This window comes from Mercenaria mercenaria, chromosome 6 (genome assembly GCF_021730395.1).
Source record: "Mercenaria mercenaria strain notata chromosome 6, MADL_Memer_1, whole genome shotgun sequence".
Taxonomy (NCBI): domain Eukaryota; kingdom Metazoa; phylum Mollusca; class Bivalvia; order Venerida; family Veneridae; genus Mercenaria; species Mercenaria mercenaria.
The window spans coordinates 88,279,032-88,304,769 of NC_069366.1; the positions used below are offsets into that span (position 1 = coordinate 88,279,032).

Below are 25,738 nucleotides of genomic sequence, written 5' to 3' on the forward strand. Positions count from 1 at the left end.
CTGCAACTTATGCCCATATTACCAAGTAATGAGATCCCAGCAATTAAAAAGGCAAAATGGCTCATTTTGTGGTGTTCATTACGATACATACATTCTAAAAACAGTTCCATAGAATATTGTTTCTGTAATATTGTAGGTATTTGTTACATTTAGCAGTGTTCAAATCACGATGCAATTGTAAATTATTGCTGTAAACATTTCTGATCGAAAGATTACATTCAGTATCATACTAACGTCTGGTAAAAGTTTTGAAGATTACTTATATTTCTTTAGTGACGTGTCTGAATTATGAAAGATATCAAAATACGTTAACCTGGCATCCATTTATTATAACAGTGGTAAAAACGTTTGTTGATAATTAATAATCCAGTTGCGTTCTTCAAATATATATATGTCTATTAAATCATGAATCTATAATGAAGAGGGGGAATCTGGTCTGAAACTTTTGCTGACTACTATCTGAAGAAAATATTACCATCAACACGACAAGAATTAAGAAACTCATGCTAGGAGGAGGAAGGGAGCGCTAACGAGCCTCACAATAGAACTGCATTGATCGTACTAAGAAGACAGAGATTTAAACTGGTTTAGATCTTTCTTTATTAAACAACATTTTAATAAGCAATAACTGTATTATTAACATGACAAGCGGGTTAAATTAAAACAAATGGAATTAGGACATTCTCATATCAGTTTTTTACAAGATACTTTAAATACTTTATATAATTTAAAAAAGATAACAACATTTAAATCTGTTAAGTTCTTTTTAAATAGTTCCTTTAAAATTAAAAAAAAACAAATGGAAATAAATATATTAAACACCTGATGAGATACATATGTGTTAGCAAGAGCAATGATGGCTTATGACAATCGATTTCAACATACATATATTTAATTCAGCTGTCTATATAGAAATTACAGTACAATACATATAAACCTTCCTTTTCAAGAATTTAGAAAACAAGACATTATGAGTTCTTAAAATACTATACGGGGTCACGCTTCGTTAAAAAGTATTTAACTCTCCTATAAAGATATGAATAAAAATAGTGTTAAACTGTTATTAATGCTGTATTTTAGCATAAGCTTTGATGACAGTAATAAAGGACAGGAATACTTCATATAGCACGAAGATACAATGAATGACACGTGTAAACATTCAGTAGAAAAATACAAATGAATAAAAAGTTGACTTCTCAAAAATTGGATTAACATTTAATTGCTTTCAAAACTAATCAGTTGAGGAAAATAGTGTCTACATTTTCCGTGAAACAAATATCCATCAACAGTGGTTGGTATTAATTCAATTTAAAATACTTGATTGTAGCATTATTATGAATTTGAGGACACTGCGACAATTACCCCAGGTTTCCGATCTTCACTTATTTTTTAACAAATGCAATGAATTATTACCCCAAACTAACATCAATCAGTTAAAAAATCTGTCGTTGATGGTTTGATCTCAGGAATAAGAATTTAAAATATATACAAACTTATAGGTAAAAGCTGTCGTTCTTGCACGACCATTTCAGGGACTATAACTGTAATAAAATAGAGTAAGTAAAGACATCTACTGTGATTTATTTGCTGGTATATCTGTTATATAAAACCATTCACACAAAGGAACTAGAATTGGAACTAATTAGACAAAAATTGCAGCGTCTAGTTAATCAAAGGGAAATAACTCTGATGTATATATGAAGAGTATTATTTAATTTGCTGAAAATTATCCGCGTATAAAACAATCATTTACTAATAATATCCGCTAAAACTTGTAAGAATGACAAAGATTTCAGCAAAAAAAAAGTGATTTTAACCAAATAAGTGTCAATGCTTCTAATAAAACAACGTTCATTTTAAGAGACTGCAGGGAATCAGTTATTAGTATACACAGCTAGAAATGGCATGTCTCCAACACCGATTCGTTTAAATGGCAGGATAAATGGATACAACTGGGACAGAGACAAAGATGAATCTTAAGCGGTACAGCGTTAATAAAACGAGTTTATTTTTGTGGAAATAAAAAGGGAAATCCTTTATATTAAATAGAATATTGTATGCAATCTATGCAAAAATGTTTCTTTATCTCTCATGTGAGTATTATTGTTCCTTACTCAGGGCAAAGTTCACTAAGAACCCATTTACTTAAAAGTTTGGTGTATGCATGTATTGTGATAAAAGACCTTACACTGCATATAAATGTTACATGGACATTTTTACTAAATCAAAAGAATATAGCTCATCAGTCTGACCATACCGATACTCCGGCTTGACTCTAACTTGAGAAATGTAAACATGATATAGATTTGTTACAAAATGAAGGTACTAGAGACTGTTAAAGGTAAACGTTTTTGATAATTTAAGGGAACAAAACTCATCCTACAATTCTGATCTTGCCGATATTCCAATTTGATATAGATCTTATTTGTATATATGTTTTTGATTATGACTGGTTAAAAAACGAAGGTACTCCATTATAATCATAGGTAAATAAATGTTTCATAAAACAAGGGTACATAGCTCTTGACTAACATATCTGATATTTTCTATTATAGTAGATAGATATACATATGAAGAAAGAGGTGTTGACTATCAAGTGTAAACATGGTGAAATATAGCTTTTAGTCAAAGACCCATAACTCATATTAAAGGCACCCAACCTCATAACCAGTCAAATATGCTCAACTAGACATGGTACCAATCAGCCCTGTAAACTTTTACTAGTCAGTAATATAGGAGAAGCGGTCAGAACAAACTTTGCAACAAAATTACCTTTAAGGGATAATGATTTCGCCTTGATCTATTGACCGGAAATGGCGATCGATATACATAACTAGCCTTTGATCTAGTAGCTTCTACAAAACACAAGTAGTTTTTTGCCAACTTCTGTGAAAGACAGACAGACAGAAAGACTGACAGACAGCAAAATGTCAATACATCTCCCTTACATACGGAGAGACATAAATATTTATACCATATATCAATTCATTGTGACCAACCTTTACAAAGTGGTTTCGGAAGACCATAAAATGCAGCTTTCAACTAAATAAAGGAAAATAACCCTTGCCAAAGTTAAAACTGATTTCAAACCGAAGTTGAAAGAAATAAAAATATGCCCATTAAATGTCACCTCAATGACGGACGGACACACGTACAAAACTGTATTCCTTCGCATTTAATAGGAAATAATAAAAAGGCCAATATTTGGCGTATACTCAATCTCATATCTTGTACGAAACTGAGGTAAATATTGCGTATTTTAGAAATTTTGTCATAGTACCATGTTTTCATTTGTAAATTATATTGAAATTCCTCGTAATTCTGGATGATACCTCACATATATCGATGCTTTCTTGATTAATATGAAGTATTTTGTAACAAAATGTAATTCCACACAAACACCTAACCAAAACCGAATCTGAAGTGATGCATGTATTGTTTTCGGCTTTCACATCACCGAAATAATATGAAATATTTGATATTCATGAAACAGGTAGCTCTATGTTCCGTTACCGTTTAACACATATCACATAATTAAAAACTGTCTTAGTTTACATTTGAACAAATCGTATATAATTTGGTATAAGTTTCACCAAGAAAAGTTTAGCTCTACATCAACTATAGACTTGGTTGTACAATTACATTTTCGCCAGAGGTGCTTTACTAATGATTAGGAATCCATTTTTTGTTTAGTCTTTAGTCTTACATCATTCTTCTTTCTGTTTTATTCGATAAACTATTTTCATGAACTACAGGATCATCAAATTTCTACTGTTTAATTTTCTTCAATAGCAATCGGACAAATTGTGTTAAATATAATGATAACGTAGAGCCAGTGTGAATCATACATCCTTGACACTAGTATTCGTCGTCTTCTTCTTCTTCTTCACGAATAACAGGAACACCTGAAAAGATATGGTCACTGTCTATATTGAATTATGATATAGCAATGGTAATAATGTATGACACCATGCGCAGTAAGTCATCTTTCGAAACTATCAATAACATTCAGTGTCAATATTCAGATTTAGAAGTAAGGTAAGGGTACTTCTATTGTATTTCAGTTGTAGTAAAAGCGTAGGCAACCAGTGCGGCAAACAATAATCCATGAAACCTAGCAGACAAAGTGATTATGTATTTTGGGGGCACCACTCAGTGAAGTTTATGTCAGGTAGGTTTTTAAATTTATAGAATATACCATAGAATACTTTGATGTCATATGTTTCAGCTGTACCAGGTAGGTTAGCTCTTTAGAATGGGACACAAAAGACTTTTAATCAGTTTAGCACTTTTAGCCATATTACATGTAATCAGAATGCATACCTGCCTAAACCCACCAGTGATTATAATTATTCCCAACTGAACTAGTCAAAACTAACATTAACATATTTTCACTTTGTTTCAGAAATGAAAAAACTTTGGCTTCAGAATTCTCGGCCCGACAACAGATAATACGATAGCTGATCTCCTGACTTTGAATTTCCTTACTGTTCAAAAAATAAAATTAATCATCGCTAACTTGTCTGAAGCATACTTTCACAAGGAGATGTTTTATGGGAGATTCATTAAATCTTTGCTTAAGCATCTGAAAGCATATACTAACAACAGAAATCATACCATCTAGTTTTTTCAGTGATTTTAATCTTGTAGCAACTTTATCCCTCCATTCACCACTCGTGGATAAAGCCTCTTCTATTGGGTTACCTACAAACAACAAGTCCTCCAAGAATGGCAAATCAGCCTACAAGAAACAACTTACAACATTATATTTCGGTTAAGTTCTGCTTGGGTTTTAAGTAACAAAAACAGCCTAGGTCAAGTAGAAACAGTAACGTTGTGGAAAGACCAAACGTGCCAATGTAGGTTTCATTCCAGGGACAGGTGGAAACGTTAAGACCACAAGTCATATGCATAAATTTCTCAGCTTAAAATATTCAAAACAGGTAACTCTCTAAAGAATAGCTGTTACTGTTTCGAACACCTGATTCAAAGATTTTGACAGGGATAAGTATCCCTAATTTATATATTATTACAATTATTATACCCAATTTAAGGGTTCTAATACATTGGGAGTGCGTTTAATGAATGAAATTTGCCATGCTTACATTTACCGACACAATTTAGGTAAAATTATATTTTTCCCGGTTTGATGGTAAAGGAATACCACAGGTACCCATCCAGACATTATTTCACGCATGGTGTTTTACCTAGGTACAAGCAATGACCTTACACTAACTTATAAAAACTATATTTGTCATCATATGGTCTAAAATGTAATCTCTACAAAACAAATATTTGCAGATGGCTTCATGCAACTTACAAGTTTCTCCACTTCAGCAAATGTTTTCACATGGTTGTTTGACATGTACAGTACCTGTAATGGCGATTTAAATACAGTTTAAACCATTGTGCTAACAAAATGCTAGGAATATCAAATATCATGTTATTACTCCCTTGATGCAAGGAATATTAAATGAACGAAAAAGAATAAACATTTTCAAGAGTGATCTTGTCCGGGAGCTACGGGCCCGTTAAATGTGCGCAGCATACTGTCTTTCTGTCTACATTTGTTCTAAATCATATCAAAATTATTTGAACTGGACATAAAACACTTCTTTTTAATCTGTGAACTGTATGTGTTTCTTGACTTTTGATTTAAGGACTTGCGTAAAGCGTAAACATCATTGCCTTTTGAAGGGGAATATTAATGTTAGGTAATATAAAAGTCAATATAAACGTAGCAAAGTTGTTCAGAACCGGATACGGAACAAACCCTTTGAAACTTTTACCTTATCCTTTGGATACTACAAACCACCGTTTGTAGCCTTTGAACGCAAAAGGTCGTCTTCTTATGATTGTGCTAAATCACAATAAAATGTCTTAAATTATGGAGTTTAATGTTATGATGTTACGTACATGAAGTGTCAAGGTCAAAAAGATGTGTTCTATTTCTTTGTCTTCAAAAATGCGGAGTACAGTAACTATTTCGATGTTGCTAACAAGAAGGCCGCATGCTAAGAAATAATTTCCGTGTTTTCAACTGGACATTGCCAGCACAGAATATATGACATATAAGCAAGAGGGATGTGATGGCACTATACTGCTATCAGGTGAGAAGTTTTTAATATTTTCCATCGGAAAAAACTATATCTGTCCCTAGCAGCCATATTTAACATTGACAAAATGGTGGTTTTCTTATAAGAAATTATTTCAAAATGAATCCAATGGTTAGGAGGACAAAGCGTTAGCTCTTGCGTTCACTTTTTACAGATCAATATAATACAAACACTCTCAAGTTAGTAGATGGTCCATTTAGAAACATGATTGTGACATTATTTGAAAAAATTGAACTTGGTGTGATAGTATAAGCGATGTTAAGAGGTTAAAAAAATTTTTTTTTATTATTTTTAGTTCTCGCCGCCATGTTTGTATTTTCTTATGAATCGGAATAATTTGTTTGAACAATATCTGTAGATATTGTGAAAACTAAATCATTAATCGGATATGCTCGTTTGTTTTTGAAAAGAAGATTTTTAAAGTTTTCACTGTATGCATAAAGGAAAAGTGACTACACTATCTGGCGACCATGTTTATTGACAAATCTGATTGTTTTGAACATACTTTGTAAAGGGTCATTATGAAACGTTTTTTGTGGTGAAATTCTTTTAAAATCGAACCCACCGTTTTGAAAACGTTGACTGAAATCAAACTTTTGAATATCCTTGTAACACCGATCAGAGTATTACCGGACAAAAATAATTAAATCATTGTTTTAAATATGTTTTTGGAAGTCCACTGTCCTCTAAAAGCCACATGTATGCTGGTTATTTCTAATGAAAAGTTCGATCGGTGTTACATCATATGACTTTTTTACATGCCAAACCAAATACAGGACCTCAAAGTGGGTATTATCGGTCATGTCTGATTATCATCAGACAATACCAATATTTCCAATCAAACATCACCAAATTAAGTTGAGCATATTCAGCTAGTTATGTCTTTTGTGGAAAACACTTTCCAGAGATTCTTCTTACCTTTTCGCACAAAATGATAACCTTCAAATTAAATACAAGATTTATTGAACGACTTGTCTAGTAATATTTGCCATGAAAAGAATTAATGTCTAATTATACATCAAAAAACTTGGAAAATTTAAGTCAGATTACACAGCCTTTATTTGTTACCCAAACTAGTGAAAATCAAATCTCTAGTGTTCATCCAAGACATTGTCATCTGAATCTACTTTCGTATTTGTAGTCGCTTCCTTGTGTGTTATTACCTCCAATTGAGCCAGTCTCCGTTATCACGCAATGCAGCTGTTCTATTATTTTACAGGATTCCAAAACAAAATATAAATACGTATGAAAACTAACTTTTGAAACACATCATCTTTCTTGGTTTCATTTTAATATCCTTGGGTCTTTATTCTTTGTAACTGGAAGTGAATTAATTTCATACAACCAGCTCATTTCATGTCACCTTTATAAGCCTTTTTATGTGGCAGATTTAGTTGTAATTTGTATACAGATGGCGGAAATCTTTAAAATGTACATGGTTTGTGTGTTATACAATTCAAAAAAGCACAACTGCCATACAAAAGAGGTTATTGTAGTACGAAAATAACCACATGTCTTATGCATTTATACGTTTGAGGCTATGCGTTCGCAATATCAAAATAATTATAAAATATAAACATAGTGCACAGATTCGAGATAAAAAGGCCTAACAAATCGTTCTTATGTGTTGTATCTGGTTCTTATATTTCCTTTTATATATTTTATACGTGTTTTTCATTTTGTGCCTTTCGTTACCAGTACGTATGACATGGATTCACCAGGCCGATATAACTTTCATTTACACTACCTTGTAACTCTGGATCATGGTTGGGACAAAATGTGAGGGTTTGCGCGCCATAAACTGGTTTTAACCCCTCGATAGTGTTTTTGCTACTCACAATTTGCTGGCCATTCTCCACTGTTTTCCCATAATGTTTTTGTTTTGTCCGTGTCGAGTATTTGTTTAATTTTTTATATGTTTTATGTAATTATTTTTTATCTACCATACATACACAACACACATATACATACATACATACATACATACATACATACGCTGCTGCAAAGTTTCGGCTTGGGAGCCTACGTTCTTGGAACATGGCTAATCCTGTGATTTAGTGGTGCAAGCGAGGCATGTGCACGCCAATAATGTTTATCTACGTATTTTGAATTAAGTATTGAAAAAAAATTAAGGGAGGTAATTACATGACAAGTTAAGTCTTGATTCATCTCATTTCACAGTTGTTTAAATATCGGTTCATTTCTCTTTATGTTAGGATGTCTTAAGATTACACTGTTGTCAAGTTTTGATAACAAAACTGACAACACGTTTCAGAGGAGACATTGTTTATGTACAGTCAGTTAAACACTAACTACTCGAGAAAACTTTATTTTCAAGAGATCCATCCCTCCCTTATATAACGTTTTTGCGAAATAGTGACAATTTGAAATTAGTATATATCATTTATCCAAATGAATTTCCGATTACACTTCTGACAACGTCCCTATTGTTACCTTTCGAGAATAAATTTAACACGCCAAGTCATACCAAATTTCGAATTAAAGTTTTAAAGTGTTTTACATTAAATGCTGCTGTTGAACATCACACCATCAGTATACTAACTATAGCTTTAGGTATTGTACTATATATTTATTTGAACTGTCAAAACATGTTCCGACTTTCATTATATTCTGTTCACACCTATATAAGATTAACATGAAAGCCAGAAACATAGTTTGACAGTTAAAATAAATAGTACAATATAAAATCAATGACATTAGACTTTGCCTGAGGTGTGTATTTACATTATATCAAACAAATGAAAAGTAAATATCTCGGAGCTTTATCAAATATGAAAGCTTTGTACCACATTTAGACAGGCATATGCTCACAAAGTTTTTAGTTCTTTTTCAAGCTTAAAACTACGGTATCGTCTAATATCTTCGTATCGCTCTCATCATTTGATATGCAGTCTACCAAAATTGATTACATACTATGTTCCTGACCTTTTCTCTCTTTAGGTCAATTCGTAGAATACTTATTTTTCCCAAAGTTAATGACCTATAATGTGGTAAGTTTCTCATATGCAGTCTACTTTTCATAATCAAGCAAGTATTATGTAGATATTAAAATAATTAGATTTTCAAAACTGCAATTATGTCGACATCAGTAATTAACATATTTCAATAATTCATCAGCAGTAAATGAAACAGATGAAGCTCTGTATAGACACCGTTTTTCAAGGAATCTACTCTTGTCTGTCCAGAAAGTACACTACTACGTACCTTTAATCTTTTAAGAACATGGATACCGTCCAATTTTTCTATGAGGTTGTAGGATACCCAGAGCTCTTCTAAAGTATCGGCAACGGGTTCCTGTAGGCATGTTTCAAGGAATAAATTTGCGTTAAACACTATGAAAACATAAAAATAAGTTTAATTTTCGGAAATATAGTCTTTTAATGGAGACATTAATTCCTGGATTTCAAACTCGAGACATAAAAAAAAGTACTGTCTTCACATTGTTGTATTCATTTGGATTTGATTTCGTTATTGTCGATACTGCAAAACCTACGTTCATTAATCTCTCGTGAATGTTAACAAAGTCAGTGTAAGCCTTCAACATTTTCATGTAAAGTAATGCATTTATTACACAATACAAGGAGAATAAGCAACATTTAAAATAGCAGTTATTTTGGGGCATAGGGACATGATTCTTTCCATATAAACATTCATACTAAAATTTCTTTAATATAAATGGGAGGAACAAAATTTTAGAACATTTCAATCCATTGATGTATCATATGTGATAATGCCCCTATAAGGAAAAACTGATGACGCCACTCTGTCTTTTCAGATGTTTCATATTCTCTTTTACGTTTTAACAAATAGATCTAGGTGAGTGAAATGTAATCAAGAGCCTGTTTTTCTAATTATTTATGCAAAATTGCGCATTTTTAAAGAGAAAATAAATACGGAAACAAACTAATAATCTTTTAAGTTAAAGAAATAAAACATTAATTAAGATACAACAAAGTAATGAATGTTTAAATTGTTCAATTTCCTGGTCGTTATCTGAAAACCTAATCGAATGTAAACTTCTTATTCATGGTACGATGTAAATGTCTGAAAAAATACATACCAATCTATTGAGCGACTTTATCTTGTTTCTCCCCAATGATAAGATTTTCAAGTTTTCTGTCCAAACAAAAAAGTTTGGCTTTAGCTTTTACCATTTATAACAAGAATTTTTATTCTTTTTTGCGATCATACGTGCATACATGATTTTAATTATTGCATGTTGATTCATAACTCTTGAACTTTAACATCCTAATAGAGATGTACACACGTAGATCGATTCGAACATGGACATCGAATTAGCTACCAAAACCGGGGAGTTTCTCAAAGTAATCATCGTAGTAAATAAGTAAGAATCGATAACTAAATAATGTATATATTTATTCTTAATTTAAAAGATAAGCCCTATGGTTCTCCTCCTGCACACAGAAGCTGCACATTTCTTCACAGTAACAGACAACAACCTACTGGTATTGCACCACACGGAACTTACACATTTATGTCTTTATTCGGCCTAATGCATGTTCAACAGACACTTTATATCTTCTGTGATTTCTGTTATATCGTTCACACATTTGCCTTTTTTGACTGCGTTTCCTACGTAACTGAATTACTCAGTAAGGTGTTACAACGGGATGTCCGTTTGGATATATTTTGTCAGTTTACAGAATATAGAAGTATAAAGTGCAAATCAGCTGTACCATTTTGGCACATTAGCCCATACGCTTTTTCGTTAATCTGCTGACCAAGAAAACCTGATTCAATGTAATATCTTGTACCACTGGTAGCAACCACAACCTTTGTATGAAGACAGCGATAATTTCTATGCCCTGAATAAAATTCGTGAAGGTTATCATTAGGCCTATATAATTAATGGCTGGTGAAATCTATGGCTCCAACAACCACTTGTAGCTTAAGCCAACGCCCCCGCAACTGCTGCCAGTTCTAAATACTTGGCAAGATTTGTTCAGTGTATTTATGGAAATCTATTTCTTTAGAAAATAAATGATTTTTTTTGTTTGTTTTGTTTTGGGTTTAACGCCGTTTTCCACAATATTTCAGTCATGTAACGGCAGGCAACGGCAGGCAGTTAACCTAACTAGTGTTCCTGGATTCTGTACCAGTACTAACCTGTTCTCCGCAAATAACTGCCAACTTCCCCACATGAATTATCAGAGGTGGAGGACGAATGATTTCTGACACAGTGTCTTTTATCAAATCATCACGGAGAACATATGCCCCGCCCGGGGATCGAACTCGCGACCCAAAGATCCGTAGACCAACGCTCTCCCTACTGAGCTAAGCGGGCGTACAAATCTGATATTTGGGTAGTACGCAAAAAAAACCCAAAAAAACATGATGATAACGTAAGAACAAAAGAGACTGTTAATATGTGAAAAAGCGACATTCATACACGTACGATATATACTAAGTTAAGGTACAATTATAAAGAAGTGTAGCAATCTGTTGTATGCGGTGCGACAAACACAAGCTAGTAAACCCGTCGGTCAATAGTCAAACCTATTGCCCGAAGTCTGAAGAACCAAGGGCAAATAGTTCATACTGTTGACCACCAGGCCAATCAAAAGGTATTTTATTATGTAATATCAAAAATAAATTTTCATACTTATTTTCTTTAAGATTTAATCTTAGCCATGCAAAATGTAGAGTTGAATATAAAGCTGTCATATAGCGCAAGCTATGGATCAACGATGTAATACTGTGTAAGAAGTCATGTTATAGTCACAGCTATAGTTGCTTTTATGCTGAAATGACCTGCCTGCACGCGAAAAGATCTTAACACGATGGTGATTTTACAAGAGCAGTTTGCAAAAGCAACTAGAACTGTCACAGGAGTGACTCATACCCCCACCATACGGTCTTGTCACAGAAAAATGGCAACCATAAGGAATCTTAAAAATACTTTGGAGTACTTCATCCTGGGCTTCCACATATAAGTAATACTAGTATAATACTAGTATAGTAATACTAGTAAATATATTAAATCTCTAATATTAGAGATACACTAAAAGTGAATACAAAAAAGTGTCTTACCGACCCATGTTACCACGGAAAAATGTTTTTACTTTTTACATAGGACTTATAATAAACAAGAGGGCCCTGAAGGCCCTGTATCGCTCACCTGACCTACTAACCTAAAGATCATCAAGATTAACATTCTGACCAAGTTTCATTAAGATATGGTCATAAATGTGGCCTCTAAAGAGTTAACTTTGATTTGACCCCGTGACCTAGTTTTTGACCCCACATGACCTAGATTCGAACTTGACCTAAAGATCATCAAGTTTAACATTCTGACTAAGTTTCATGAAGATATAGTCATAAATGTGGCTTCTAGAATGTTAACAAGCTTTTCCTTTGATTTGACCTAGTGACCTAGTTTTTGACCCCACCTGACCCAGATTTGAACTTGACCTAAAGATCATCAAGATTAATATTCGGACAAAGTTTCATTAAGATATGGTCATAAATGTGGCCTCTAAAGTGTTAACTACCTTTTCCTTTGATTTGATCCGGTGACCTAGTTTTTAACCCGACATCAAGTTTAACATTCCAATTAAGTTTCATGAAGATACAGTCATAAATGTGGCCTCTAGGGTGTTAACAAGCTTTTCCTTTGATTTGACCTAGTGACCTAGTTTTTGACCCAACCTGACCCAGATTTTAATCTGATCTATAGATCATCAAGATTAACATTTTGACTAAGCTTCATTAAGATATGGTCATAAATGTGGCCTCCACAGTGTAAAATAGCTTTTCCTTTGATTTGAGCGGGTGACCTAGTTTTTGACCCAACATGACCAAGATTCAAACTTAACCTTAAGATCATCAATATTAACATTCTGACCAAGTTTCATGAACATACAGTCATAAATGCGGCCTCTACAGTGTAAACAAGCTTTTCATTTGATTTGACCTGGTGACCTAGTTTTTGACTCCAGATGACCCAAAATAAAACTCGTCCAAGACTTTATTTATTGAGGATAACACTCTGACCAAGTTTCATTAAGATTGGGCCAAAGTTCTGACCTCTAGAGTGTTAACAAGCTTTTCCTTTGATTTGACCTGGTGACCTAGTTTTTGATTCCAGACGACCCAATATCGAACTCATCCAAGATTTTATTGAGGGTAATATTCTGACCAAGTTTCATTAAGATTGGGCCAAAAATGTGACCTCTAGAGTGTTAACAAGCTTTTCCTTTGATCTGACCTGGTGACCTAGTTTTTGATCCCAGATGACCCAATATCGAACTTGTCCAAGATTTTATTGAGGGTAACATTCTGACCAAGTTTCATTCAGATTGGGCCAAAATTGTGACCTCTAGAGTGTTAACAAGCTTTTCCTTTGATTTGATCTGGTGACCTAGTTTTTGATCCCAGATGACCCAATATCGAACTCGTCCAAGATTTTATTAAGGGTAACATTCTGCCCAAGTTTCATTAAGATTGGGCCAAAAATGTGACCTCTAGAGTGTTAAAAAGCTTTCCCTTTGATTTGACCTGGTGACCTAGTTTTTGATCCCAAATGACCCAATGTCGAACTCGTCCAAGATTTTATTGAGGGTAACATTCTGACCAAGTTTTATTAAGATTGGGCCAAAAATGTAACCTCTAGAGTGTTAACAGTCAAATTGTTGACGACGGACGGACGGACGACGGACACAGGGCGATCACAAAAGCTCACCTTTGAGCACTTCGTGCTCAGGTGAGCTAAAAAGTTAGAAAAATACCTAAAATATTGAAAATCTAAAAATAGATTTCTAAAAATAGACTTATTCCTGGAATTTAAGGGGAAGAAACTCAGTACAAAGGTTAAAAAAAGGTTACTTCCCTTTGGCTCTAAGATAATCAGAATGAGATATAGTGAAAATACATCAAAATTAACTTTAAATTCTAGGAAAAATGGGACACAATTCAAGAAAAATAGTGTCAGAGTTATGCACCTTGTGTCACATGATGTGGGTGATGAGGTGGAACATCTATATTAAGTCTGAATCAAATCCATTCAGTAGTAATTGAGATATAGTGAAAATACATCAAAATTAACCTTAAATTCTAAGTAAAAAGGGGCATAATTCATGAAAAATTGGTGTCAGAGTTATGCACCTTGTGTCACATGATGTGGGTGATGAGGTGGAACATCTATTTTAAGTTTGAATCAAATCCATTTTGTAATAATTGAGATATAGTGAAAATACATCAAAATCAACCTTAAATTCTAAGTAAAAGGGGACATAATTCATAAACAAGAGGGCCAAGATGGCCCTAGGTCGCTCACCTAAGAAACACTCCATAACAGTGTAAAACATGTTTGACCTAGTGATTTCATGGAAACAAATATTCTGACCAATTTTCATTAAGATTGGACCAAAAAATTGGTCTCTTGCGATAAAACAAGCATTTTCTTAGATATGACCTAGTTTTTGACCCTAGACGACCCATGTTCAAACTCGACCTAGATTTTATCAAGGCAATCATTCTGACCAAAATTCATGAAGATCAACTGAAAAATACAGCCTCTATCACATACAGAAGTTTTTTCTTTGATTTGACCAAGTGACCTAGTTTGTGACCTCAGATGACCCATATTCAAATTCGGCCTAGATTTCATTAAGGCAATCAACCTGACCAAATTTCATAAATATCAACTGAAGAAAACAGTCTCTATCGCATACACAAGATTTTTCTTTAATTTGACCTAGTGACCTAGTTTTTGACCTCAGATAACGCATATTCAAAACCAACCTAGTTTTCATCAAGGCAATCACTCTGACCAAATTTCATGAAAATCAATTGAAAAATACATCCTCTATTGCATACACAATGTTTTTCTTCGATTTGACCTAGTGACCTAGTTTTTGATCCCAGATTACCCATTTTCGAAATCAGCCTAGATTTTATCAAGGTCATCATTCTGGCTAAATTTCATGAAGATCAGTTGAAAAATACAGCCTCTATTGCATACACAAGGTTTTTCTTTGATTTGACCTAGTGACCTAGTTTTTGACCCCAGATGACCCATTTTCGAATTTGGTCTAAATTTCATCAAGGCAATCATTCTGACCAAAATTCATGAAGATCAATTGAAAAATACAGCCTCTATCGCATACACAAGGTTTTTACATGATATGACCTAGTGACCTAGTTTTTGACCCCAGATGACCCATTTTCGAATTCAGCTAGATTTCATCAAGGCAATCATTCTGACCAAAATTCATGAAGATCAATTGAAAAATACAGCCTCTATCGCATACAAAAGGTTTTTCTTTGATTTGACCTAGTGACCTAGTTTTTGACCCGAGATGACCCATTTTCGAACTCGACCTAGATTTCATCAAGGTTATCATTCTGACCAATATTCATGAAGAAGAATTGAAAAATACAGCCTCTAATGCATACACAAGGTTTTTCTTTGATTTGACCTAGTAACCTAGTTTTTGACCCGAAATAACCCATTTTCAAACTCGGCCTAGATTTCATCAAGGTAATTATTCTGACCAATATTCATGAAGATTAATTGAAAAATACCACCTCTATCGCATACACAAGGTTTTTCTTTGATTTGACCTAGTGACCTAGTTTTTGACCCGAGATGACCCATTTTCGAACTCGGCCTAGATTTCATCAAGGTTATCATTCTGACCAATATTCATGAAGATTAATTGAAAAATACAGCCTCTATCGCATACACAAGCTAAATGTTGACAGACGACAGACGACAGACGACGGACGACGGACGCCGGACATCGAGCGATCAGAAAAACTCACCTGAGCATTGCTCAGGTGAGCTAAAAATTTATGTCAGAGTTAAGCACCTTATGTCACATCATCTGGGTGATGAGGTGGAACAACTATTTAAAGTTTGAATCAAATCCATTTAGTAATAACTGAGATATAGTGAAAATACAACAAAATTAACCTTAAATTCTAAGTAAAAGGGGACATAATTCATGAAAACTTGGTGTCAGAGTTATGCACCTTGTGTCACATGATGTGGGCACATGATGTGGGTGATGAGGTGGAACATCTATTTTAAGTTTGAATCAAATCCATTCAGTAGTAACTGAGATAAAGTGAAAATATATCAAAATCAACCTTAAATTCTAAGTAAAAAGGGGCATAATTCATAAAAAATGGTGTCAGAGTTATGCACCTTATGTCACATGATGTGGGTGATGAGGTGGAACATCTATTTTAAGTTTGAATCAAATCCAGTTAGTAATAACTGAGATATAGTGAAAATACAACAAAATTAACCTTAAATTCTAAGTAAAAGGGGACATAATTCATGAAAACTTGGTGTCAAGAGTTTTGCACCTTGTGTCACATGATGTGGGTGATAAGGTGGAACATGTATTTTAAGTTTGAATCAAATCCATTTGGTAATAACTGAGATAATAGATTTCGGGACGCGACGGGACGGGACGCGACGCGACGGGACGCGACGCGACAAAACTGACTCCTATATACCCCCCTCAAACATGTTTGGTGGGGGGGGGGGTATAATTATTATGTGCTGTAAACATATGCATAAAGCTGTTACCTTTGATCAAATAACCTAAAACAGGCTACAGACAAGCATTCTGTAGAATAGCAGCCAAACAATTTTTGTTCATTGAGCTGTAACCGCTTTATGGGGACTTTAGACCAATGCGTTGTTTATGCATTTGGCACAAAGACTTATCAGTATCTAGGCCACAGTGACCTTGACCTTTTACCACCGACCCCACGGGAAAGGTGTCATTTATTTACCACAGACAATTATTCTATGAAATGTAACGATTGTAAGCGGTTTCTCCTTCATATATCGCCTATACATAACTTCAGAACAAATAATAAGTCATAAAATTTCAGGACATATTGCTTATGTCTACCTTAAGTTAATGATGTATACCAAGTTTCATTTGAAAAGGGTTGAAACGGTATGATGAGTTGAACAGCACACGTGCAGCTATGACAACCAAATATGCATACAGATTTAATTTATATAATTATTTCATTGCTCTCTGCTACAAAGACACACAACACAGTACATGCATTTTACCACAACAAAGGGGTCGGGCTACGAGTTATTTCAACATCCGCAGACATACAGAATGGCAAGCGGACAGTCATTTCGTTTCTCTGCGAATTGTATGTGCTTATTTCAAAGACACCATATGCTTCCCGAATCTTCAAAACCTGATATACAAAATTTACGAAAGTAACAAGGTGACAAACGAAACCAAATGTTTAAGTTCAAATATCCCAAATTGTTAATAATAATTTTAAGAAACTCCCCGGTATTATTCGGTAATCCGTTGTCCATCTTCACATCGGTCTACGCGTGTATATCTCTAGTATGAAACTTTAAGTAAATATTATTGAAACCAGATTGTTGCTGACTGCAGCATTGAAATCACGTCGTCGACCAATACAGCAAAAATAAAGTTACACTTCACAAAATTTCCAACTGGTTAGCTTTAAATTTCAAATATTTATAACAGATTATTCATTTTCCATAATTATGGATAATATTATATTTATATTTTCTGGTTTTGACTGTGACTGTATTTGTATCATTAGCAGGTTAAAATAATATTTCTTATAAGAGTTATCTTCTAAAGTTCAACTGAAAATAGTCCATAACATCACATGGCTTGTGTATAATTATGAAGGTAGTTAAAGTAATATTTTGCAATAAATTAACTGAGATACTTTACTGCCATTATCAAATAAGCTCCCTTTTCAAAAGGAATTTTGAAAATACACTTGATATACCGCAAAATGGAGATTTTTTTTTCTATTAATGCTTAATGTTGAATTCTTCATTAATTTGCAAGAAAATTATTAATAAATGCTTAATTTATTCAATAGAAGTCGTTCATATTTCCAGTAGGAATCATTTACCGTCTGAAATCTACCATTTGAAAAAGTACCTGAAGCACTTGCAATTTCGATACTTTCGAAATTGACCTGGTAATCGTTAAGTTTATTGAATGTATGCATATGAATGCCCGAAAAGTTTGGATCAAATTTGCTTAAAACTAGTTTCTTAATTCATGGAAACTCGTTTCGAAAGTGTCTAACTCAGTGAAGTTAATTAAGAAAGAATTGATAGTGAAAACTGATGTGTAATAGAGTTCCGCTTAAGCCGGTGCTAAAGGGCGTGAGAGGTGTTGCATATTTCAATACCTCTTATGCACAGACTCATTTAAACCGAATCTGCTATTAAAATGCTTGGTTGCATTCTTTGCTTCGAAAGGCTCTTTTTTACAGATTTTATTAACATTATTTATATACGATGGGCGGTTATACGTCGGACGTAATAATTTTACGAGGGGGCAGCCCGAGTGAAATTATTTCGATAGACGTATAACCGCCCGAGTGTATAAACAGTGCATAAACTGTTTTGCTATCAATTATTTCGATTCTAATAATGTCTTTATTTGTAAAATTTAAATCAAATATGATATTTTGTTTCTTTGCGCATGCATTGCGCCAAATGGTAGGTCGTTACGCTCCTTTGTCTATACACGCCAGGACCGGAAACTGTAATACGCCTTGCAGAAGAATTCAGTTTGGGCGAAAATGATGACGAATTATTCCGCAAAGCGAATAACCAACTCAGTATGTGTGTACATTAATGAAGACAGTTGTAGAATGTGACATTTTGTTTTAATTATGCTATTCAGTAAAGTTCAATCTATATGATAAAAATTGAAAGCGCTAAATCTAGATGCACACATGGCGCTAAATATCACGTGACGTGACGTCAACATAATATCGTTGTGACGATTTAAGCATTGCTAGTTATGTAAGAATAATTATTCAATCATTTTTTGCAAAGTTTTTATCACAATCTGTATACTTAAATGGTACAACTAAGATTCTTCGGTATATAGAATATCTGATAAATATATTCAAATTTTTGAGGTGACCAGTTAGAAATTTTGCCAAGTGTACAAATTAGTGACGGTAGCCTAAAGCAACGGAAGACAACATTTCATCGACAAGAGGACCACAGTGGACCATAATATGTCCCTCAGAGTTAGAAGATGTTAGTAACATGAAAAAGTTTTACAGATGACAAACAGTTCAAATACTACAATGCTTCTCAGGTCTGTAAGTTTGGATGGAAGAACACACAAAACAATTAAAGCAGGCTAAGGGTCTTTTGAAAGGTACCTGTATAATGATTCTATTTTTACTATTGGCTCTAGTGGCGCGGAAAAGGGGTCTCCTATTTGAACAATTTTGAGGTAGGACCTTATAAGGACGGTACAAATCAAGTTTGATAAAGATCCACCGAGCAGTTCACGTGAAGAAGGAAAGGACCTTATAATGATTTTACAGATCAAGTTTGATACAGATCCATCACACGGTTCATAAAAGGTATTTAATGGTAATTCTATTTTTAGTTTAGAGGGCGGACTTTACAAAGTTGCTACAGACTGACCACGTTTGATGAAGATCCATTAAGCGGTTCATCGGAAGAATTTCTACTTTAAGCTCTAGCGGCTCCTATAAGGGGTAAGGCTCCTCCATTTGACAAGAGGACTTACAAATAATGCTACACACCAAGTATCATCTTGCGGTTTATGATAGGTTATTCAAAAGTATTTGTTTGGCTCTAGTTACCCCTATATAGGGCCAAACACCCCGATTCGAATAAATTTGAGAGTGAACTTCATAACATGCTATTGATTAAGTTTGATCATGGTCCATCAAGCCGTTTATGAGTATACGTAGTTTGAAAGTATTTTAGTCCTATCGGCCCCTAAATGAGGCCAAGTGCTACCATTAAAATAAAATTGGAAGAGAACCTATAAATAATCTACGCATCAAGCCTGATAAAGATATATAGATTGGTTCATGAGCAGAAGAAGTAATGAAACATGTTCTATTTTTAGCTCTTGTGGACTCTAATAGGGGCCAAACGATCCCGTTTGGAAAAGCTTGGGAGAAAACTTTGCAATAATTCTACAGACCAAGTTTGATGAAGATCTATGAAACGATTCATGAGAAGAAATCATTTAAACGTGTTTCCTTTTTAACTCCAGTGCCCCTAAAAAGGACAAAGCTGCCACATATGATTAAACTAAATAGAGGACAAAAGATACTGCTGAGCTAGTTTGGTGCAATTCTTATTTAGCAGTTTCATAGGAAATGTCATCTGAAGAAAGATGTGGACGAACGGACGGACTGACGACGGATGTACGACGGTTGGTGAGTCATCACAATAGTTCTCCTTGAGCACTTCGTGCTCCGGTAGTGAAAATATTAGGTGAGCCAAATATTGGTCTTGCTCATTATTGTGAACTTTTGTTGAAGTATCGTTGAATCATAGTTAAAAAAATTCAACAAAACATAGGCTGAAAACAAAAAGAAATACTTACTGAGTCCATTCAGATTTTGAATTCTTTCAATAGCGTTTGTTGAAAGTGACAATTTCCTATAAAGTAACAAAGAATGAGTAACATTTGAAATACTGGCATTTTTTTAAAAAAAAAAACGACCGCCGCTGTAAAAGACCCATTTCAATTCTAAATCTACCTTTAAAAGTATTACAAGAACACACACATGGACAATTTATAAAGTCAAGCCGAGTAACATGACTGTAAATGCATGTAAATATCAAAACAAGGGAATGCTGACTCTCAATTCATTTTTAAAATAGTGAAATGCTTATCCATATTTAAGTTTGCTTTAAACATTGATACCACTTTTACAGTATTTAAGAGTTGTCGAAACGATAGCATGGCTAAAACTACGCCATACCTTACACTAAGTTTGACTGATTAAATTGTTTACTAAACTATTTATAAGTTAAAATGACATTGACAATGAGATATTGTTGTTTTTCTTTTCAGTTTTTTTTTTAGTAACAATGCTAAACAATAACTCACCCATGACGTTGAAGTTCACACTACTTCATAAGCGGATTTAAAAATGACAGAAAATAGGGCACACAGTACAGAAATATTGGCATGCATTTTGGTGTATTGGTGGTGAGTTTTTGAACAAAATATAAATAGGAATTAAAGTGAGAGGAAGGAACATGAAGCAAACTAGTTCCGTGAAACGACCTACGATTGTTCCTATTTATGAAGGATAAGTTACAGGTATGTTACCTTCCATAACAAAAGTCTAAGGCCAGACTAGAAACCAAATGTAAATTCTTTGCGAGTTTGGGTACTAAGAAATAATAAAACGTTCACAAACAAGACATTTAAAGAAATGAGCATAAAAACAAATAAGGAGCTCAGTGCTAACTCTTCAATACTTTGATAAGTATCACGACTATACTCGTAAATCAGAAATAAACAAACTTCTCGTTGTACCTGATACTTATTAGCACCTTTCCTAGAAGAGAAGTGTAATTGATATCAGCTTAGAGGAAGCTGAAACGGTTAAAAATTCATTTTCAAGAAAACATTTGATCAAATTGTACTGTACTGATAAAACATTTGCCACTATTTCCCTCTTGAAATTCCATTTTATATATAATAAAAATGTGTGAGCGTAACATATGAAGAGTACACAACATCAAACATGCCGTGAAAACAATATTCAATATGATCTTTGCTCAATAGCACCAATAGTACAGAAAAAGGATATTTCTGACCATGTTTCGTGGACATCAAAAAAGTGTTTAATAGGAAATCGTGTGAAGGTTTTTTTCTGCTTTCAGGTTCAGCTGTCCCTAAGCGCAGCCGGAACCATTTATACCAATTTAAGGAAGAACTCTTTTTTTTTCTTCAAAATTTGAAAATACGACACCTACTCGCATTTTACCAGAGTCGATAGTGAGGAATCCATTATTTCTATTGGTGGCATCTGGGCATATAAATCGACTTCAGCAGCTTCTGTGGCCTTCAGACCAGTTTTCTCCTCCTACACAAAACAAAAAGCGACATGGTGAACTATATTTCGCTCACTCGAACACCATAGCTCTTTTTGGCAAGTTCAATTGTAATAACTAGAAATTAGAAATAAATACGTCGGAATGCATTTTGTCAATTATGATAAACCAAAAACCTAAAGGTCATGTTGAATTGGATCGCTGTTTTCAAGTATAGAACTCCACTGATATCTTAAAGGCATACACAATGTATTTAATTATGCTCCCGCCGAAAGGCAAAATGGGTATGGGTTAATTTGTCTCCGCCATCCGTCCGTGCGTCAGTCTGTGCTTCCGTAACTCTCTTTATCCGGAGCATAACTCTAGAACTGTTGAAGATATTTTGTTACAGAATGATAAATACCGTTGATTGAAAGGAACACTACCTTACCTTCTTTTTTATTTATATCGCTTTTTAAGAACACTTTTGTCTGGAGCATATCTCCAAAATCATTCACTGGAAGTGTTGCACAAGAACCATAACTCCACCTTACTTAATTTTTTAATTATCTCCTTTTATCTAACTGAAGCATATGTTAGCAAAGGTAGCATTTTCCTCTCTGCTAAATCAGATTCCAATTAATAGTGTTGTCTTTATCATCAAACAACCTGTTATTGTTCTTGATGAAGAACTCCGTTTCCTCATAGATATACTAGTTATTCAGTTTACATGGTCTGGCCATTTTCTAGCAAACTTTCGTAACAGAAAAATGTTTTAACCTTTAAGTTTTGGCTCTTATTTTTCTGCTTAATATTATAATAAGTATACCCTGTACGAAAATAGGACCTGTTTCACAGCTGTAAAACGTCTGTAAAAGACCTGTATTTTGAAATTACAGCCGTAAAAGACCTGTAAATGAAACAATACCAGAAATACAGTTGAAATTTACAGGTATAAAACATGCAGGTCTCAAAAATACAGCTGTAAAAATTAGTTGAAAGTTACAGCTGTAAAATGGTCATGTCTCAAAATTACAGGTATAACTTTTTTGGAGGGAAACATCAGTATTGTCAGCCATCTTTAATGCATTTTGGCCGGATACCTGTACGAAAACAGGACCTGTTTTACAGCTGTAAAACGTGTGTAAAAGACCTGTATTTTGAAATTACAGCTGTATAAGACCTGTAAGTGGAGAATTACCAGAAATACAGTTGAAATTTAGAGGTGTAAGCAATTGTAGGTCTCAAAAATACAGCTGTAAAATTTTTAGTTGAAAATGGAGGGAAACATGAATACTGTCAGCCATCTTTAATGTATTTTGGCGGGGGTATAACTGAAATTCACAGAAGAGACACCACATCATCTAAAATATTGGAATTTTAGCCATTATGGAGTAAGTGCATAAGTTTATTTAGCTAATACAGTTGTAAAGGGACATGTGTCAGCACATGCATTAACAATTTACTCTTTATTTGAAACTGATAAGTTTATAGTACATAATTACAAAATTGTCATATGTTTTCATGACATAGAAAGTTTTATAAACAAGATATGATGCATAGTTTCTACTTTGTATCCTTCTCTTTAAGTTTGCAATTGCTATACTAGAAACATATTTGATATTGTTCTTTACTTACTAGATCATTTATTTTGCCATTTGTGTAGTAATTGCTACCCTTTCTAGTGAATTACAATTCATCCTAAAAGTTTTTGTATTCCTGCTTTCGCCCCTTAAAATAATGTTCCCTTTTTCAACACCTGTTATATTTGTACAGCTGTAACTTTTAGGCATATTTACAGCTGTAACTTTTTCACTTTACAGCTGTAGTTTTTGGCAGCTGTATCTCATCTGCATAATTCGACCTGTTTTACAGTCGTTTTACAGCTGTAAATTGAAATATACAGCTGTAAAATCAATGTTGTTATATAAAATCTACAGGTGTAAAGTTGAAATAACCATGACTGTAATTTTGAACAAAAATACAGATCTTTTACAGCTGTAAAATTTCGTACACGTATAACTGAAATTCACAGAGACACAACGTCATCTAAAATATTGGATTTTAGCTGTTGTAGAGTAAGTGCAAATGTTTATAATTATCTTAATATAGTTGTAAAAGGACAAGTTTAAGTACATATATCAACTATTTACACAATATCTGAAGCTGATAAGTTTAAATAAAAAACATAATGACAAGATTGTCATATGTTTTCACGACAAAAAAAAAAGTTTAATAAACAAGATATGATGCATAGTTTCTACCTTGTTTCATACTGTTGAATTTGCAATTGCTATACTGTAAACAGAATACAACTTCATATTGTTCTTTACTTACTATGTTATTTATTTTACCATTTTTGTAGTAATTGCTACCCTTTCTAGTGAATTACAGTTCATCCTAAAACTTTTTGTACCTCTGCTTTCGTCCCTTAAATTAATGCACTCTCAATTTTCAACACCTGTAATATTTCTACAGCTGTAACATTTAGGCATATTTGCAGCTGTAACTTTTTCAATTTTACAGCAGTAAGTGTTTTTTACAGCTGTATCTCATTTGCATATTTCGACCTGTTTTATGGAAATCTACAGCTGTAAAATCAATGTTGTTATATAAAAATCTACAAGTGTAAATTTGAAATAATCAGGACTATAATTTTGAACAAAAATACAGGTCTTTTACAGCTGTAAAATTTTGTACAGGACGCTAAAGTTTAGACAGAATGCAAAACATCTTTGGTTTATAAATCTGGCAAGGCGCACACATGAATTATTTGGAGTCACGTATGCGATGTATGTGATGTACAAGTGATTAAGACTGGTCGAGAATATGTGGATGATTGACTGTAAATAAATGCTGTTGGTGAAGGATGGACAACGGACACCCATTGATCCTGGACTCACCATGACTACTTAATGCTCAAAGTTTTGCACATCAGTAATTTAATTTAATTCGCCGAGTAATTTTCTGACAACTTTAACACTGACGTTAAATATGTGTGTCACGATTTTAGACTTGATTCACAATCCGGGAGAAAGAGTAAGAGAGCTGATAGGTCAGTCGATAGGGCAATAGTATGGTAATGCAAAAGTTCCGAGTGCGAGTCCCAGTTATGCTGCATATTTGTCTTACTCCGTGATATACACATGTATCTAATACAGCAATTAACATAACGTTGAAACAGTGAAAGAATCTATTTGTCTATTGATGTATGTAACTCAAAAGTACATAATATTTTGTGAACTTAAATTTGTCATATAATTGTATTTCTGGACTTTCAAGACATGCAGGAAAAATCATCCTGTATACACTGTATGTGTAGTCAACGGATTATTTGTACGAAAATTTCACCGAAATCGCATAATGCAATGATAATCTCCTATGCAAAACTGTACACCAAGTCCTATTCTTCTTGTTACTTATGTAATAAAAAGGAATGATGTGTCAAATAAACATTTATTTACCGGTATTATCCCTCCCATCCACTACTGACTTATTTTTCATATAAACAATATTTACCCATTTAGTAATGGCTTCAGCTATTGTTGTTGACTCATGCTGGCATGTGATAAAACGTGTCTGAAAAGAAAATCATATCTATTATACTACTGACCAAACAGACCCAATGGTTGTTTGGTGTGCTCTGTGCTTCTGGGACATCTACTGTTCCATTTTATTTTTTAATCATTCTTCTCATGACCTTTAATAGATACTCTCAAAACAAACACAAAACACAATTCCAAAACCTTAACAAGCAGAA

The 25,738-nt window shown here is 33.7% G+C and overlaps 1 protein-coding gene across 1 annotated transcript; it reads right to left on the bottom strand.

The window, feature by feature from the left end:
- Positions 1 to 3,858: 3,858 nt before the first annotated feature.
- Positions 3,859 to 25,527, bottom strand: LOC123549872 (dynein axonemal light chain 1-like). Its single transcript, XM_045338314.2, has 8 exons — positions 25,498 to 25,527; positions 21,922 to 22,031; positions 20,534 to 20,589; positions 10,198 to 10,253; positions 9,342 to 9,431; positions 5,321 to 5,374; positions 4,618 to 4,741; positions 3,859 to 3,905 (listed from the first exon to the last, which is right to left on the bottom strand). Exons 2-8 carry the CDS (start codon positions 21,972 to 21,974, stop codon positions 3,859 to 3,861), a joined length of 480 nt encoding a protein of 159 aa, XP_045194249.2. The 5' UTR covers positions 21,975 to 22,031; positions 25,498 to 25,527.
- Positions 25,528 to 25,738: the final 211 nt, after the last annotated feature.

Excerpts from the sequence above, each read along its gene's own strand:
- LOC123549872 (XM_045338314.2), bottom strand. The coding sequence starts at position 21,974 with ATGCCACCAATAGAAATAATGGATTCCTCACTATCGACTCTGGTAAAA. Across the intron at positions 20,590-21,921 it reads TCGACTCTGGTAAAATGCGA|GAAATTGTCACTTTCAACAA; the intron begins GTAGGTGTCGTA and ends GTTACTTTATAG. Across the intron at positions 5,375-9,341 it reads ATGTTCTTAAAAGATTAAAG|GTACTGTACATGTCAAACAA; the intron begins GTACGTAGTAGT and ends TCGCCATTACAG.